Genomic DNA, 18,128 nt, shown 5'->3' on the forward strand with positions numbered 1-18,128 from the left:
GAAATTTCACTTAATGTCAACTTTCTATTAAAACTGATAATTATGAAACATTATGAATGCTTTGGATATTCTGCAGCATAGGAGATATTATTTAATACATATTAATAGCATATTTCAGGAAAAACTGTCAAAAATTTCATTTTAAATAGCTCACATTTAATTTCCCTGCAGCAAACAGGAGAAATTCCTGTAGTCCTTCCTCAGGCCAACATCCCATTTTAATGGATTTAAGGGCATAAAGGGGGTGCAGAAGCCTTTTATTTTCTTGTCCTAATGAGCCTAGACTCTAAATAGACAAGACAGTGATGATGGGAGGGGAAATAATTTGTCTAAGGTCACACAGCATATTATTATTGAATTAAAGACTAGAACTTGTGCTCCTTTCAGTCACAGCCCAATGCACTACCCCTGTAGTGCACAAAACAGATTTCATCCAGTGTTATTTATGTAATTCAAATCCAGGCAAACATGAATATGTGAGTTTATGAGTTTTCTAACTCTCCTGCTTTCCATTCCACTTTAGTTTAAATATATAATAAGCGTGTCATCAAACAGAGAAACTCTGCCTCTGATAACAGATCTGTAATTGCTGTTGAGTTCAACAGGGGTCACACACATGTATCCATGGCCAGAATTCGTCCTAAAGAATAAGACTGCAAGCATTCTCTTTGAGACTACTTGTCTGCTGTCAGTGTTCTCTCTCCTTTGTCTGTTTCAGATAAAACAATTAAAGGGTAGATTTGTAGATGTTCAAAGGCATAAAATACCAGTTCAGTGCCTAACTACTATTTGTGCCTTTGAAAGTCTCCTTCTGGATCTCTAGTACTAATTAATTTTAAAAAACAAAACAACAACAACAAAAAACCTCAAAATGGTTCTCTTAGCTCCACTGCTCCCTAAGAAAAGTAGAGAGCTTATAAAGTTTTCTCCTAGATAGAATTTTAAGGCCTGATTTAGCAAAATGTATATGCCAGAATTTAAGTACAGTTGAAAGTCAAATTTGTACGTACATACTGCAGTGGCACATGCATATAGCCAGTTATTGTGTATATCTAATAAACCTCTTGCAGACACAGATAACAGATTGGTGCATGCAATCATGTTAAATGCACACCAAATTAGGTGAGCAATTAGCATACACATTTTTGGAAAAAATCAGGTGTCTTATGCCAGAAAGGTACCTCTGAGCTATGGATGATTTTTCCATGAACAATTCATAGCTAGTAGCAATTTCTCCATAGGACAATGATGATTAATAAAGATTTGGTAGGCTAACAAAATTCAAATACAAAATGTCCTTTAACACACTCGTTTCTGACATCTTACAAGAACTCAAATCCCATTTTGGGCAAGGAACATTTCCAGTAGTGTATTGCTTTTCTCACAATGTCCTTGGCTGGCTTTATCAATGTAGTTTCCCTCCAGAAACTCAAAACACAGTTAGTTTTTTGAGTTTCATGTAACCTCTTAATATCAGAAAACATATTGTGTTTTCACCCAAAGAACTGACAGCTATTTTGAATTGTTTACTCTAAGCCATCTGCTTATTCCTTATCATATCTTATACACACAGTCATATCTTCTGGCCTTCAGACTTCGCTACCACCCTTGCAAGATGAGCAGCTGTTTTCTTATCAAAAATTCATGCTGAAACTGTTCATCCTAAATTCTTAGTACATTTCATTAGTGTCTCAAGGACCTTGGCTGAATTCATGTTTAAGCATGATCCTCCATGAGAAGAATATTCTAAGAAGCTGTATTTTAACAGTGGCATAAAGAGAGTGCTCTTTTGGTCAAAACAAATCCATTTTTCATTTACCCCCTTTTTATGTACAATAAATTGTGCCTATTTTGACATATACAATGCCTCTGAAGTTATGCCAGCTACAAATGGGTTTAAAAATTGTGTAACCTTTCCAGTATTACCTGTACTTATAACAACATTCGGGAAAGCACTTAAGCACACACATAATTTTCAGCACAGAACTTATCCCTTTGAAAGCCTAAACCCATGATCACGGGGGCAGGAGCTATCTATCTATATTTGTACAGTACTTAGTGGAAGAAATATCCTTATCAAGATGTATTTTATTAATAACAATAACTTAAGATAGGTTTGAGTGGTGCCCAAGCAGAAATTGTCTATAGTACCACAGAACTGTACAATACCTAGCAACATTCCATATAAATAGTTTCAAATCACTGAGCACTTACATGAAAAAAAAGTGTTACCAAAAGATAGTAACAATTTTCCACAAAATTCACAGAAATAAAAGAAACGTACTGATACTTCTTCTTAGTGTATGCGCAACGTGCGTCAGGTGGCACGTGACCAGATTCATCACTGAATCTGGTCCGCTGATTGGATTGTTAGCTTCCCTGGCCCAGGACCGGTACTGACAAGGAGCATGACATGAATGCTGATGCATGTGGGCTGCTCAGTGGCATCTAAATGTAGTTGCTAGGATAGCAAGGGATTAGATGCAATGACTCATGAGCTCCTTTCCAGTCCTAGTTTCTTAAAAGAAAATTACATTGACTATTGTAAATTAATTGTTGACACTGCACTTCACGTTTTAAAATAATAATAATATAAAGGAAGACTGTTTTAAAAAAGCAAATATGAAGATGTGGATGGCAGGATTATTAAGACTATTTATGAAAATTGTGACATCTCATCAAATATATGCCATTTTCATAATCATGTTTTAAGTTATTTATAACTTCTGAAAACCTGAAAATAAAATCTTTTTCCATCCTGATATTTTATTTTCATCCTGTGCTGTGCACAGAATGCTTACTCCCCATTTATTTTTTCTTTCCTTGAACGTGAGGCTGTTGGTGTTGAAATTCCCCCTTAAGAAACAAATGTCATTTGGTGTGTTTGTTTTGAAAAGAATGTGGGGGGAAAGGAAAGGGGAAGAAGCCTACAAAGAATTATAGAGACTTAGCTAAGAGATCAAATGTTAAGAACACATTTTTGAATGCTATCTTTTTCTGTTTCTATGAGTTCATTAGAAAAAACGTTACATTTTACTGTTTATGAAAGATATCACAACTCATATTTTCAAAGCCACTTTGAAAAAGGCCAGTGCAAAACGTTTCCCATGTAAACATGCTATAACTCTCAAGATACTCTAGACAGAAGTAGCACAGTGCATAGACTTTGGATAGATAGCTTACAACTCAGCTTGGGCTCAAGTGATCAGGCAAAGCCAGTGCTAAAACATGCTTAAATGAGCATGTGGTGAGTAGTCCCACTGAATTAATTGAGACGATGTGTGTGCTACATGTTAAGCATTTGCTTAAATGGATCAGGGCCACAGTATCTTGCAGGTATGAGCTCATTAAAGCATGTATTGTTTGTCCTCACAAATTTGTGGTTCTGCCCAAATTTACAGGCCAGATTGTGGCCTTTTGCTAAATTTGTCCCTTTATACCTTAGAAAGGTGAACCTTTGAAATCTTCTATTGGCATGAACAAAACTGGGAATGAAACTAAAGACAATTCTGTGGACAAGAATATCCCTGAAAGAGCGTGCAAACACTTCAGGAGCAAACACACAACTTTAAAGTTTGTTCTCCGCAAATACTCTTAAATTACGCTTGAAAATGTGCTTGGCACAGATGTTTGTGAAAGGAAAACTCAGCATCTGCAGAAAGCAAAACAAAAAGGGCATGAACATTGCTAAAATCAACTGATTTTAAAATTTGAATAAATCTTTGCTGAAAATGTTGTTCATTATGAGCCCAGCCTCCATCACAGTTGTGATTGAAATGTATTATTACAACTGCACTGCTTTTTATGTTATTTCTTTAAATCCCTTGAGTCAGTGGATTTAAGCTGCATAAAGAATATCTGAAACAGTGCATAATTCCTTAATAACTGCTGGATTTCCTGTTGCTGAATAGTGATGTGTTTTGTAAATAGTGATACATAATCATCAGAAGAAATGAAAACATTGAAAGATTTATCTGAAATGGAGGGCTAGATCATTGGTTGATGTAAATCAGCATAACTCCCCTGAAGTCAATGAAGTTATCCTGATTTACACCAACCAACAATCTACCCTGAAATTATATATATTTTTTCAAATCTTTGTGAAGATTGAATTATTAGCACTCTCTTCCTGAAAGCATCTTGTCTAAAAGAATGGGATTTAAAGGACAAAAGGAAATTCATTAAGATACTCTAGTAGAAGGGGCAATCTACTTATTAGTGAATTAAATGTCAGTAAAGTTAAAGTTCATGTAATTTTCATTTTTGTAGACAGTGTTTGCATCTTGAACAATCTCACTTCATGAACAATCTACATAAATCAACAGAAGAGAATAGCTCTGATGTGTCTGGTCCTATTTTTCAGAGGATGATTTAAGGAATTATCTATTAATAGTATGGTGAACTTGTCTACTGTATTTTGGGAACAACAAAATTCTACAGTATTTTCAGACACCATCTTGAATGTGCTGTTTCACCTAACATGAACATAAAAGCTTTCAGAGGTTGAGTCTCAAAAGCTCTGGCGGTAGTTAGGGGCTGAGCACTCACTGAAAGTCAATGAAGTTTAGACACCTAATTGACATTTGTGCTTTTGAAAATCTGCTCCTTAAATCCTCTTGTCAATTACAGAAGCCTAAAAATGAACCATAATGTATACTTCTAAGCAGCATGGTTCACAAAATTATACTATAATATTTTAAAGCACGTATTTCTACAGTCTTGTAGAGATTTGTCATTAAGCCAGTTACAATGATAAAGTAGTTGCTAAAATCAGAGTAATAATAAATGAGTGCTTCAATGTGTAAAAAGCAAATATAGGATCAGCCTTGTTGGTGACCAACAGGAAAGCAGGTGACTCACTCTCTCAAATTGAGACAAAGGTGTTTTGTTGTTGACTCTTATCACAACAAAGGAGGTTCTGGGGGAAATGGTACAATAACAACATGGAGGAAGCTTATGTTTAGTGGAGTGAGATTTGTGCTAAGGCTCACTTTCAATAGGCAAATCCCTGCTTTTTCTACAGAGGTTCTTATCCCACCCTCATCTCTGCAGTATTTCAGCTTCTTCCAGTAGTGCATTTTCAATGTGACTAACATCACCTGTTGTTCTCCCATCCTCTCCATTCAGCAAGCACTTTTAAGTGTGATTACTATGTCAGATGTTTGTTGATGGATGACTCTAGTGAAGTTTCAGCAAGGTTAAATTTGGTCCATAATGTTTAGCTGTAACCACTCTTCTATTTAATAGAAAAATCAAGTACAATTTTGTTTTTCTTTTACATAAAGACTATCCTCACCCTCAATAAGCCATTGATATTTGCTGTTTCCTTGGGTGTAGTTTACTCTGAAAATTATCTCTGTAGAAATGGGCACCAGGGGATTCCATTTGTATTGCCTCAATAGCTCCAAATTCAAATTAGCTCAGTTTATATTTTCTTTTGTTTTCCTCCCAGTTGCCAACCATGCGGAGTCAATGTGGACGCCAGCTTAGGTTTGTTCTTTCTCCCATATCATCACAAGTGATAGAGACCCTACATTCCAAATTATGCCCTCAGTAGCTCACATTCAACCTCATTCTCTTTAATTTGTAGCAGTCATGCTTAATGTATTTCCAGATTACCTTTAGCTAACAACTAGTTTAAAATTCCCTTGATATTTTCAGTATTTCCTGTGCTTCCCTTAGCAGTGGGAAAGACCATTTAGGATGACATCTGAAGGTAACTGACAAGTTTAAGCTGTGCCATTGTACAGTATGTCCTCATTTGCACTTTTCCCATCTATTAAAAAGTACAGGGGTTGTAGAAGCATTACTGAGGGCATAATTTAGAGACAGTGGGGTTGCACAGATGTTCCTATGGGTACATTTTTATGGACATTCTATTGTGCTGATGCAAAGGAAAGAGAGCGCCCAGCTTGGCTTTCAGATCACAGACTGTTTGCAGGGCTAGTAGCTAGAACTAAATGTATCTCCTTATACACTGAGCAAATTTGATCTGGAAATAGTAAGACAATGCATTTGGAATCCCACAATACCCTTTGCAAAGAAACACTTTTCTCAGTAGAAGTGCTTTTGTACAGTAACTTGACTATCCATTACTGTTTTTTTCAAGTACTCCATTTCAACTGGGAGAGAAGATGCTGCATAAACTTAATAAATCAAACTTAAAATTAAGACTGGTGTGTGAAGAACTCCTTTAATCTATAAAGAAGACAGATTTAACTTTGTGCCATGATAGGTTATGTTGTTATTGATTCAGAAGGGAGAAATAATATGTCTATGAAAGATCCATGCAATCTCACAGTATATAGGAGGTGGGATCATTCACTCAGTGCCCACTGCCTCTCCTCTGACCAAAACAGACCCAATTGCTAAATCAGGATTGGAAGCCAATTTCTATGCCAAGTGAGTCTCATTCTAAATCTTAATTGAAAGACTCATTGTGAACAGTCTGAGCTGAATTAGTGGCCGTAGAAGTTCCTTGTTAAACATTGTGAATAAAGACATTAGTCAATATGGTTCAATCCATTTGCCCCAGAGCTGTATAGCAGTGGTTCTTTTAAGATGGGGCTTAGAGCTTCAGGCTCCAGAAAAAAAAAGCTTCAAGCCTCCTGTATTCTTAATATAATTATTGTTTACTCTATTATCTTGCAAAGGTGTTAATTTGCCTCCCAGTAATTAACTTCCCCATGTGGTTGTCAGGCAATTTAATCAATAGTAAGAACAGATATACCCAGATGTCATTGCTTCTGTGACCAATATTCTCCCCTCACCCCTGTGGAGGTGTCAGTGTTTTAATAAAGTGAACAGGTGCAATGTACAGAATTTCTTCAGAGCCAATTTCTAAATTGTTCATCTCATATTCCAAAAGTGAAAGGACAGCCAATCAGACTCCGACAACATAATTGCCTCATTTTCAACCCTAAAAGCATTATGTGCCTCCTGCTAGTTTAGCACCTGGCAAATCTACTTAAAGTTATGCAAGATGTTGTTTGCTCAGATAAAGCTTAAAGTATGATGACATTGTAATGAAGGAGAAGGAGAAGGTTTCATCTAGTATGAATCTACATTAGTCTTGTACATGATGGACATAAGTAGGTTTTTTTTTGAAAGCTGGTAACAAATCTCACTCTTGGGACAATTTTAATCCATTCTGGCAGCCTTGAACTCAATATTACAAGAGATGTCATTCTTGTCTTCTCTTTCCTCTTTATGGAGATTGTCTCTGGTGATTTGTCATTTCTTAATCATTTTTAATGTATATACAATACTTCGTCCAAGAAGAACTCTCATTTTTGTTTTTTTGCTTTTTTCCCCTCGGTAATTTCTCCTTTCTTTTCTAGAACTATAGTTCTGTGACAAGTCTTTTATTTGTTTGCCTTGTCTAATTTAGGCCCAAATCCCAAAATAAAGGCAGCAGAAGTCAGCCCACATGGTGCTCCCTGTAGGATCAGGGCCTTAGGTTTTAATTTTTTGGAAGCAGCAGTGGTTATGCTTATGTTTCTGGTTTTTAAGTACTATGTTAGTCTGCAGCTTTAGGAAAATTATATTTATGATGATAGTAACTAGAGCTGGGCAAAAATAACAACCAGCCCTCCTCCCTCTCTCCCCGAATTTATGTCCCACGATAAATTCTGATATTTTCACATTTGTTTTCATTCCAAATTGGGACAAAAAAGTCAAGACAGATTTGTCATAGAATGAAGAGTTTAATCATTTTTTGTTGCTCTTCTCGGTACTCTCGCCAATTTGTCCACATCCTTCCTGAAATGTGGTTGCCAGAACTGGACAAAATACTCCAGTTGAGGCCTAATCAGTGGAGCAGAAAAATACTTCTCGTGTCTTGCTTACAACACTCCTGCTAATACATCCCCGAATGATGTTCACTTTTTTGCAACAGCTTTACACTGTTGACTCATATTTAGCTTGTGGTCCACTATCACCCCCAGATCCCATTCCGCAGTGCTCTTTCCTAGGCAGTCATTTCCCATTTTGTATGTGTGCAACTAATTGTTCCTTCCCAAATGGAGTACTTTGCATTTGTCCTTATTGAATTTCATCCTATTTACTTTAGACCATTTCTTCAGTTTCTCCAGATCATTTTGAATTTTAATCCTCTCCTTCAAAGTACTTTCAACCCCTCCCAGCTTGGTATCGTCCACAAACTTTATAAGTGTAATCTGTATGCCATTATCTAAATCATTGATGAAGATATTGAACAGAACCAGACACAGAACTGATCTCTGTGGGATCCCACTTGTTATATGCCCTTTCAGCATGACTGTGAACCACTTATAACTACTCTCTGGAAGGTTTTTCAACCAGTTTTGCACCCACTTTATAGTAGCTCCATCTAGTTGCATTTCCCTAGTTTATTTATGAGAAGGTCATGTGAGTCAGTATCAAAAGTTTTACTAAAATCAAGATATACCACGTCTACCGCTTCCCCCCATCCACAAGGCTTGTTACCCTGTCAAAGAAAGCTATCAGGTTGGTTTGACACAATTTGTTTTTGACAGATCCATGCTGACTGTTACTTATTACCTTATTATCTTCTAAATGTTTGCAAACTGATTGCTTAATTATTTGCTCCATTATCTTTCCAGGTACGGAAGTTAAACTGACTGTTCTGTAATTCCCTGGGTTGTCCTTATTTCCCTTTTTATAGATGGACACTATATTTGCCCTTTTCCAGTCTTCTGGAATCTCTCCCATCTTCCATGACTTCAAAAAGATAATTGATAATGGCTCAGATATCTCCTCAGTCAGCTCCTTGAGTATTCTAGAATGCATTTCATCAGGCCCTGGTGACTTGACTATATATCTATATCTCCTCACTATATGTTCCATTCTATGCATCTGATGAAGTGGGCCGATGATCACTTTCATCCAAGCTGTCATCCACTTTCAAATTCTTATCCAGTTCCTCCCTATTTGTCAAAATCAAATCTAGAACAGCCTCTCCCCTGCTAGCTGTCTCCACCTTCTGAAATAAAAAAAAATGTCTCCAATACATTCCAAGAACTTGTTGGATAATCTGTGCTCTGCTGTGTTATTTTCCCAACAGATGTCTGAGTAGTTGAAGTCCCACATCACCAAGTCCTGTGCTCTGGATGATTTTGTTAGTTGTTTATAAAAAGCCTCATCCACCTCTTCTTCCTGGCTAGGTGGCCTGTAGTAGACCCCTACCATGACATCACCCTTGATTTTACCCCTCTTGTCTTATCCAGAGACTTTCAACAAGTCTGTCTCCTATTTCCATGAGAGCACCTCATGTTACAGGTAGTGCCTTGTATACCTCAGGATTAGTCCCTAATTGGGTTTGGAGACTCTACCCTTACTAAAAGTGCTTAGTTCTCTAACATCTTCCCCTGCATCTGAGCTCCAGTCAATACAAGGGAGGGTGAAGATCTAAGAGAGCCAGTTACAGCTCCCTGAGTCTGCACCAATTTGAGAGTTAAATCATCCTGGGAGCTACTGTAAATTATACCACCTCCACACAGTCCTAAAGAGATCCTGTACTTGTGGAAGACCAGTGCACTGTACTCCTCCCTACACTCCCCTCCAACTGACACTCTGATATGCACATCCCCTGATATTCTTCCTCCACTAGGGTTGGGGGAGGAACTCCCAACAGAGCAGTTGCCCCAACAGGCTTATGCTAGTGGAGAGAGTTCCCCACTGGCCATTTCTGGCAAGAATCCAGCTACTTTGCACCCCCTGAGCAGCATAAAGTGACCAGATCATATCAGATAGTTTGATCCTATGATTTTTAACATTTATTCTAAATCCCAGCTTCCTGTCCAGTCCATTCCTTTCACAGTACATGTCTTTGATTCCTGTACTTACACCTTAAGAGAGTAAGAACAGCAAATGACTTCATTCCAGAGGGCTGAATGATTTATATAATCCCATTTAAAGTTCTCCTCTGCTACCTTTTTCTGTGGGAAAAACCAGTCATTTCAAGCCAAGGTCATTCATATATGTTTCCCCCCCCAATATATATTTCTTGTAATATTGCTGCTACTTCTTTAGATGAATTAATGTATATCAAACAACTAAAATTATTTGGAACATAAAAACAAATATATATATTCATTTTACTGCTTTGTTTTTCCTGGGCCCTTGGAACAGAGTGGGTCATTAGATATTTAAATAAAAAAAAATAGAGTCTGGACAATACAGGAGCAGAATTTTATTGGACATTTACAGTATTTGGCCATTTGAAATATCAGTTCTATTGCAGATAAGTCCCTTACACAAAATTTTGGTAGCTTTGTGGTTTGAGATTTCAATTTGATTCTTCTGTTGGTGTTTCACCAACGATAACATTTATTGCCCTGATTATAATTAAAAGCATTATGATGGGGAAAGTAGTTCTATTACCATGGTTTTCTTGTCAGAAGAGAGTTTTAGCATGAAGTGCTGTTATTTGAAGAGTAGGATGCACTGTTGGGGATTTTGAAATTCTCTATTACAGCTCTTGATCGTGGACTTTGCTGAGGCCATAGTTGCCTGAGGTAGGGCCAGATTTCTTGAAGCTCAGTTCCGTGCTTTAACCTCAACTTTCAATGCTCAAAATCCTCCGTGTTCTCAAATGGGCTGTTTTAAATAGCTTGGGTGATATCAATTTCAGTTCTTCGTTTGTAATCACAAAATACAACAGTATTGGTAGTCAACGATACTTTTGTTGACAGCATGGACATAAAAGGTTTAGGACTGAAATGGCCATGGAGGATGAGTGTTCCTGTCAGGTTAGGGTTGAGGCATATTGGCAGAGCAGGGTTGGGGGGGCTGCTTTGCTGCTGCCCATATCCACCACCTCTACTGTGAATAAAAGACTGCAGTTCCCAGAGGTGTTTGCCTAAGTAATAAGGCCTACATTCACAGCAACCAAAAGACTGTGGTCTAAAGGTTTCAAGGATATAAGCTGGAGCAAGTTCATTCCTAGACAATTCTGGATTTCATCCCTCTAGAGAGGAGAGAATCCCTGAAATCACATCAGTAGCTCTAAACACCTTCCCCTTTTGTTTTGTTTTTTAATTCCTCATTGGACTTGACTACTGCTCAGTTGCACAGTGTGATCCTATTAATTATTTTTAACTTATTTCAAGGAATTGTCTCTCTCAGATGAACTTAAATAGGATTCACATTAAAATCAGACCTAGACAAATGAAGACTAAACCAGCTGACAGATAGGGCATTCCAGAGGATCCATGGGGAATTGAACATATCACAATTAAAACTTTTATTTTCATATAAAATTGCAAGACCCTTAGCTATTGAAAGCCAGGAATCTTGAGAGATGCATTCAAAGCTATATCTCTGGAACTAAATCACCTCAGTAACCATTCCATGAAGGTACACAACACTCGGTTTAAGATGGAGTGTGGATGCCTGGTCATGAGTGATCATTCCAGGGTAGATTCTCAGTTTGAGAGACAGCAGGATAGAGAATTGAGTCAGCCTGGATAAATATGAGGCTCTAGAAGCCACGGCCATCTGGCCCAGCATGTGGAATCACAGATTCTTTGAATCTTCTGCATCTGCCAGGAATTAAGTAGCAGAGGTTTTGATGTGCCCACATATAGACATGCCCTTCCTTGCTGGATAGAAGAGTCAACTTTGTAAAAGTGACCTTTCTTTGATGCACTGAGCATCAGACTGAAAGTCTTCTGGTCAGATCAGAGGGTAGGTTTATTTCTCGAGTCCCATGGTGGTGGAAGACGAGATGTAGCAGTCTGATGAAGGGGCTGTTTGATTTGACAAGAGCATCTGCAATGTATCTTCTCATTTCCCATTAACAAATTGGCAACTAGAATTATATTGTGTGCTGGCATTCATGCCAAACATTACATGTTTGCAATGTCAGAGGGAAGATACTGGTTTATGTGATAATACAGAAAACATGGCTGCTGAAATGGCCATTTGAATCAACAGAACCTTTTGCAGTATTACATAACTGATGCATACACAATCCTCTTAATGTCCAGAGGATTGCTTGCATTTGCCATTCAGAGAGACCCCATATTTTTGGGTAAGATGCCCCTCTGCATGGGATCTCTATTCAAGGATGAAGTCCACCATGGCCACTACCACATGGCAGGATTGAATTTGGAAGTCCAGTCCTACTTGGAGATTCCTGCTGGAGCACCACCAGGGGCTGATACCAACCAAGAGATGAGTTGCAGATGAATGCTAGTATTAGCATGTGGTAAAGACAGATTTTACTGACAATGTTTAAATTATAATACTCTCAATCAAGTGAAAACAAAGAAAGTACAGAAGTGTACATTCCATCCTTTACACACATTTTTGTACATTCTTATTCACAACTTCTCTACTTATTGAAAGTATTTTTGTTAGAAAAATGTGTCAGTGTTTTGAAAAGTGACAAAACAAACCACTGAAATTGCTGTCAAGAAGCTTTAACATTTTTACTTTAATGAAGTATTGTGTTGAAAAATACATTTTTCTACAGAGTTACATTTACTGTGGATTGTTGTTTACAAGCAATTGTAAACAATTTCTTCTTCATTTAAAGAAAAAAATCTAACCAACCTACACCTAAAGCTTCTTTATATTACTGTAGCACCTTGGAGTTCTAGACCAGGACCCCATTGTGCTAGGCACTGTAGGGAAAAATAAGCTTGCAATTTAAGTACAAGACAGACAACAGGTGTGTACAGAAAGACAGATGAGGGCACACAGGGAATCAGATAGACAATCAGCATGACAGGCAGTGGTCTCAGCACACCAGAGGCCTAGCCATTGTCAATTTTTTTTGCAGACAACACAGCAGAGGAGAGTTTTAAGGAAAGTTTGTAAGAGGACAATGACTTGTTCTTGCAGATAGGAGGAACTACCTGTAAACAAGCACAAGGGGCTGCATGAGAGAAAGCACAATGGTACTTACTTGAAAATTTAAAAAGTGGTGATGGAGGGTGGCTTCATGGGTCTGATCAGAAGTGGGGAGGGGTGGGGGGTACCTTTCAGTACAATTGAGGAATTGTTAAAAGTAGGAATGGTTGCCCTCCAGTTTATATGTCATTTCAAGGGGGGGAACCCCTAACAAAACGAACACCCCAAACAAACATTTGTTTGATAAAAAATTCTGAAACTGATCAATGAATGCACCTTTTCAGTTTGTGAGAGATTGTTTCAACTCATGGTATGGTTGTTGCTTTGCTTTTTGAAGATTGGTTGTAAGAAATAAAAATTCTGCTTAGTTTAGTCTTAGGCCAAGCCTGAACAGAAGCAAGTCTTTATCGTATTGTTACATTATAATTTACAGAAAAGTGGGTTGATGCTGTAAAATGAAACTATTCCAGATTGGATATCAGTGCTACTAAGAATATAATATTAAAACACAAAATGTAAGTTAATGAAGGGCCAGCTGCACTCATGTATACCACCTGAGGATCTAGACAAAACTTTTTTCCGGTTTGTTTGTTTGTTTGTTTGTTTTTTTGATAAAGCATGAACCACTACCACCATATTAAACTATCATATTGTACCTACCCATTGTGTTTTACATTCTCTCTCTCTCTCTCTCTCTCACACACACACACACACACACTCAAATTTCTTCCCTGCACCTTCGGATTTTTGCACATCACCTCTGTGGCCCCCTCAAAGTCACAGGACCTCCCTGTCTTCCTAAGACTGTCCAAGATGGTCTAGGAGGAGGAAGCTGGACAGGGAAGTGGGAGGTACTCTGGAACTGTGAGATCTATTTCATGTCCCTTGTCTCTCATGTCTCTAGGTAGAGTTCCTCTGGGTAGTGTCCATTGACTCCTCGGATGCCTCTGAGAAGTGGTGGGTGCTATCCAGGGTTCTCTGGTTTATCCTGATTTTCAACCTTTAACCTCACTCCCATTCCTGTTTTCCCCTTTGTTTTCCCCAGCAATCAGTTGTGGCCTGGACTTAGGTTTCCTCCCTCTTAATTGAGGGGATGGTTCTTTAGTTATGGGAGGGCCTAGATCCTCCTGTCTCAATACTGCAAAAAGTATGTATGTTAATTTCAGTTCTAACACAGATCCAAGAAAAGCTTCAGTCTTTTTTCCAGGGAACACTGAGATAAATCAACACTGAAATAAACAGGAAAGGACAGGTTAAGGACCTGGGGAAAATGTGATTTTCTCTATGGTACTAGATGCTGAAATACCTAAACGTGAGTTCAGCATCTCACTTTGTTTCTCAGTGGCACTCTTCCCTCTACCTCCATTCATGTTTTATTATATGGGCCTGACCCTACCCTGGCTGCAGGACATGGAATTATTACCCTTACATGGGATTGTGAGGGGCCAAGATTCTTGATCCCAACTCAATTACACCCCTGGCCAGTGGGGATGCATGACTATCTATTGAAAAGACATCACTCTGGAATTATACATTAGCTTATAATCTAGTGTCATGTTCTACATATATCTAGGCACTTGTATGGACACCTAATGCTGTAGTGTGGCATATTGTGTTTATTCAGAGATGACTACAGTATTGCATTCTAATGGTTCATGATGTGCAACTGTCTTCATATCTGAAACAGATGATTTTGGGGTGAGGTGATAAGGCACTGTGTAACCATACTACTTTTGTCACTTACCTCTCTCATACAATACAGGGCTCTTTAACATGATAGTAGAGGGTACAGCAACAGAGCAGGGCAGTGATCATTAAATAAGCAAATGTGTTTTCATATTGGAAATGGTATTGTATTTTGCAGTTTTGTATTGTAAGTTGAGCATAGAACTTGTTACTTGTAAACAAATTGTAGAACACATTGCTATTGTGCAAAGGACTGCAAATAGACAATGTTTCTTATAGAAGTGATCATAGCAATGTGAAAACTTAAAAGAAATTATGATGATGTTGTCTTCTCTATTTTTCAGCAGTAAGAAACTAAGCTTAAGTAGAAATACAAATACTTACTAGTAATGAAAGGCAAATTATACTTCTGTGGTTAAAGCGTAGGACTGGTAGACAGGAGAACTAACTTCTGGGCCAGATCTCAGGGCCGCCCAGAGGATTCAGGGGTCCTGGGGTCTTCGGCGGGGGGGGGGCGGGGGGGCCCGCAGCCAAATTGCCGCTGAAGACCCGGCACTTCGGCGGTGGGTCCCGGGGCGGAAGGACACCCCGCCACTGGTCTTCAGGACACTTCGGCGGTGGGTCCCAGAGCGGAAGGACCCCCAGCCACTGGTCTTCGCGGCACTTCGGTGGCGGGTCCCGGAGCAGAATGACCCCTCGCCACCGAAGTGCCGCCAAAGACCTGGAGCAGAAGAAGCTCCAGGGGCCCGAGGCCCATGAGAGTTTTCCAGGGCCCCCGGAGCAAGTGAAGGACCCCACTCCAGGGGCCCCGAAAAACTCTCATGGGGGCCCCTGTGGGGCCCGGGGCCTGGGGCATATTGCCCCACTTGCCCCCCCCCGGGCAGCCCTGCCAGATCCTTATCTGGTGGAATCACCATAGTTCCATGGAAGTCAGAGGAGTGATGCTGATTTACACTAGCTGAGGTTCAGGGCCTCTGTTTTTTAGTTCTGCCAAAGGGAACATTTTAAAGCAATGCATAGTTAAACTTATTTGCCTGTCACTTGCTTTCCATAATTTATCTTTTTGTGTTCTCTTAAGTTATGAAAATGATGTATTTGCATAAGAAAATCCAATACTAAAAACTTACTATTTTTAAACCTACATCATGCCAAAATGTTGATGCCCGTTTCCATGCCCTAGATTGTGATCCTATAACTAGAGCTGATCTGGATTGCTCTCTCTCCTCTCCATCACCCCATGCCACCCCAAAACAAAGTTTGGTAAACTAAACAAGCCAAAACATGCAAGAATTTTCTACTAAAGTGTTCAGGTTTTACATCATGAAACTGATTTTTATTTAGCTAAAAACCTGTATAAGCAAGCCCAGATATTTTCCTCAAAACCAAGCCATTTTCTGTCAAAAAATAGGATGGACAGTTTTTTCACCAGATGTGGTTGTAATTAAGGTCCCAGCCCTGCACGCTATTCTATGAAGACAGACCACTCTACTCATGCAGACCCATTGAAGTCATAAGGGTTCTGTTCTGGAGCTGGTGTCTACCCAATTTGGCAGGATTAAGGAGTTATGGTGGGATAATTATGACTTCGGTGTAGGACCAATCTGACAAAACATGGATTGTCAAACAGGAGTGGGAAGATGAAGGAACTAGACAACAATATGTGGAATCTAATATGTGGAGGGGAAGCACAAAGTTACATAAGAGTGCAGTATTTAAGATGTTTTCTACCATTAAGGTCCCTTTTTAAAAGGAAATAAAAGGATGGTCTAAATTCTAGAAATAAGCATCTGGGTCACACTACTCATGTGAATAATCCCATTGACTTATTATCTAAGGTACGTGTATGGCCTGCATTATTATAATGTCCGAGTACCTCTCAGTCTTCAATGTATTTATCCTTGTGAGGTATGAAAATCCTGTTCTCCCCGTTTTACAGAAGGGGAACTGAAGTTAAGAGAGACCCAGGGTCAGGTTTTTAAAAGGACATTTAAAGATGCAGATGATCACCTAGTGGGATTTTCAAAAGGTGCTTTTCAACTAGGCACCTATTGCCTCTTTGACTGGCTAAATACCTTTAAAGATCTGGCCCTAAGTGACTTGCCCAAGGTGACACAGAAAGTCTGTGGTGAAACAAGGATTTGAACCCAAATATTCCCTACCTAAGACTAGTGCCTTAATCACTGGACCATCTATTTCTATTCCTTGTCTGAGTAAAACTGTGTGCATTGAAATGTTTGCAAAACCAGGTCCTTTATTTGGATATAAGAGAGCCTGATTCTTATACACTAAGGCATCTTTTTGCTACCAAAGTGGAGAATAAGGCTAATGTGTACTTATTCTTAATTTAAGTTACTATTTGTGTAATTTTCTGTTATTGCATCATTGTCATCTAGTTGTCATTGGTAATGCAATTATGTTTTATTGTAAAATGATACATTTTGCAGCAAAATATAACAAATTGTGCCCAAAAATAACCATAGATATGTAATTACAAAACATTGAATCTTGCCATTTTTCAGATGAATTCAAGTTCTTTATGAAAAGGCTGCCCATGAACTATTTCCTCAACACGTCTACCATAATGCATTTGTGGACAATGGATTCTAATTTTCAGCGTCGTTATGAGCAACTGGAAAACAGCATGAAACAACTTTTCCTTAAGGCACAGAAAATTGTACACAAGCTCTTTAGCCTAAGTAAGAGATGCCATAAACAGCCACTCATCAGCTTGCCAAGACAGAGGTAAGAAATGCTGTGAAAACCTGACACACTCAGGACATTGTTTTGAGACTGAAGCCTGCTTAAAAGTACAGGTATGCTAATAAATATAGTATCCAGCCTTTAAATCCATAACAGCAAGACAATGCTATTGGGTATTCTAACCTTTAATGTTCTGGTCAGACCTTCCCAAAGATGATGCCACAATGAGAACAGTAAAACGCAAACTACAACTGAATATCCTTGTGCATTACTGGAATCAACAAATCAAAGTAACATTTCCCCTCCCTCCCCCGCAAACACACACACATCCCCACTGAGGTCTAATTCATCCCTCATTTAATCCATTAACTTCAGCAGAGTTATAGCTACTCCTAGGCCTCCTATGTAATGCTTGAGGAAGTTAATGGAAGGATTTTCATTGACTTCAACAGGTATTTGATCAGGCCTTTATACCAGGTCTTACACAGGAGCAACTCTACTACTAATCTAGTAGAGAACAAAAAAATAATGCAATGAAGTTACACCAGTAGAAGATTTGGCCTACTCTACTAAAGGGCAGTAGTGGACCTAAAGTGAGTAGATTGTAGTACTATAAAAATATAGATTAAAGATTAGAGTTTGATTGCTCTTGTAGGAAGCTAGGAAGGATGTCCTAAAAATTTAGTATAATTAATTAGCTTTTTCTGTCAGAAAGTATTTTTATAGAGATTTCAATATGCAACATATAATAAATCCTTTTGCCACAGTTGGAAAAGATAACTACAAATATTTATTGTAACACTTCCTTGTGGAAAAAACAAAACAAAACACAAGCCTCTTTCTTTGTCCTCCTACAGCTGGTTTCCTAACATTTTGCTAAGTTT

At 38.6% G+C, this 18,128-nt stretch overlaps 1 protein-coding gene across 3 annotated transcripts in view; it reads left to right on the forward strand.

The window, feature by feature from the left end:
• Window positions 1-18,128, forward strand: part of BRINP3 (BMP/retinoic acid inducible neural specific 3) — a 319,206-nt gene that overhangs the window by 244,361 nt on the left and 56,717 nt on the right. For all 3 annotated transcript variants that reach the window (XM_045026029.1, XM_045026030.1, XM_045026028.1), the window contains one exon: window positions 17,064-17,286. In XM_045026029.1, the coding sequence (XP_044881964.1) occupies window positions 17,064-17,286 (223 nt within the window). The remainder of the gene's footprint in view (window positions 1-17,063; window positions 17,287-18,128) is intronic.

Source organism: Mauremys mutica, chromosome 8, assembly GCF_020497125.1.
Source record: "Mauremys mutica isolate MM-2020 ecotype Southern chromosome 8, ASM2049712v1, whole genome shotgun sequence".
Taxonomy (NCBI): domain Eukaryota; kingdom Metazoa; phylum Chordata; order Testudines; family Geoemydidae; genus Mauremys; species Mauremys mutica.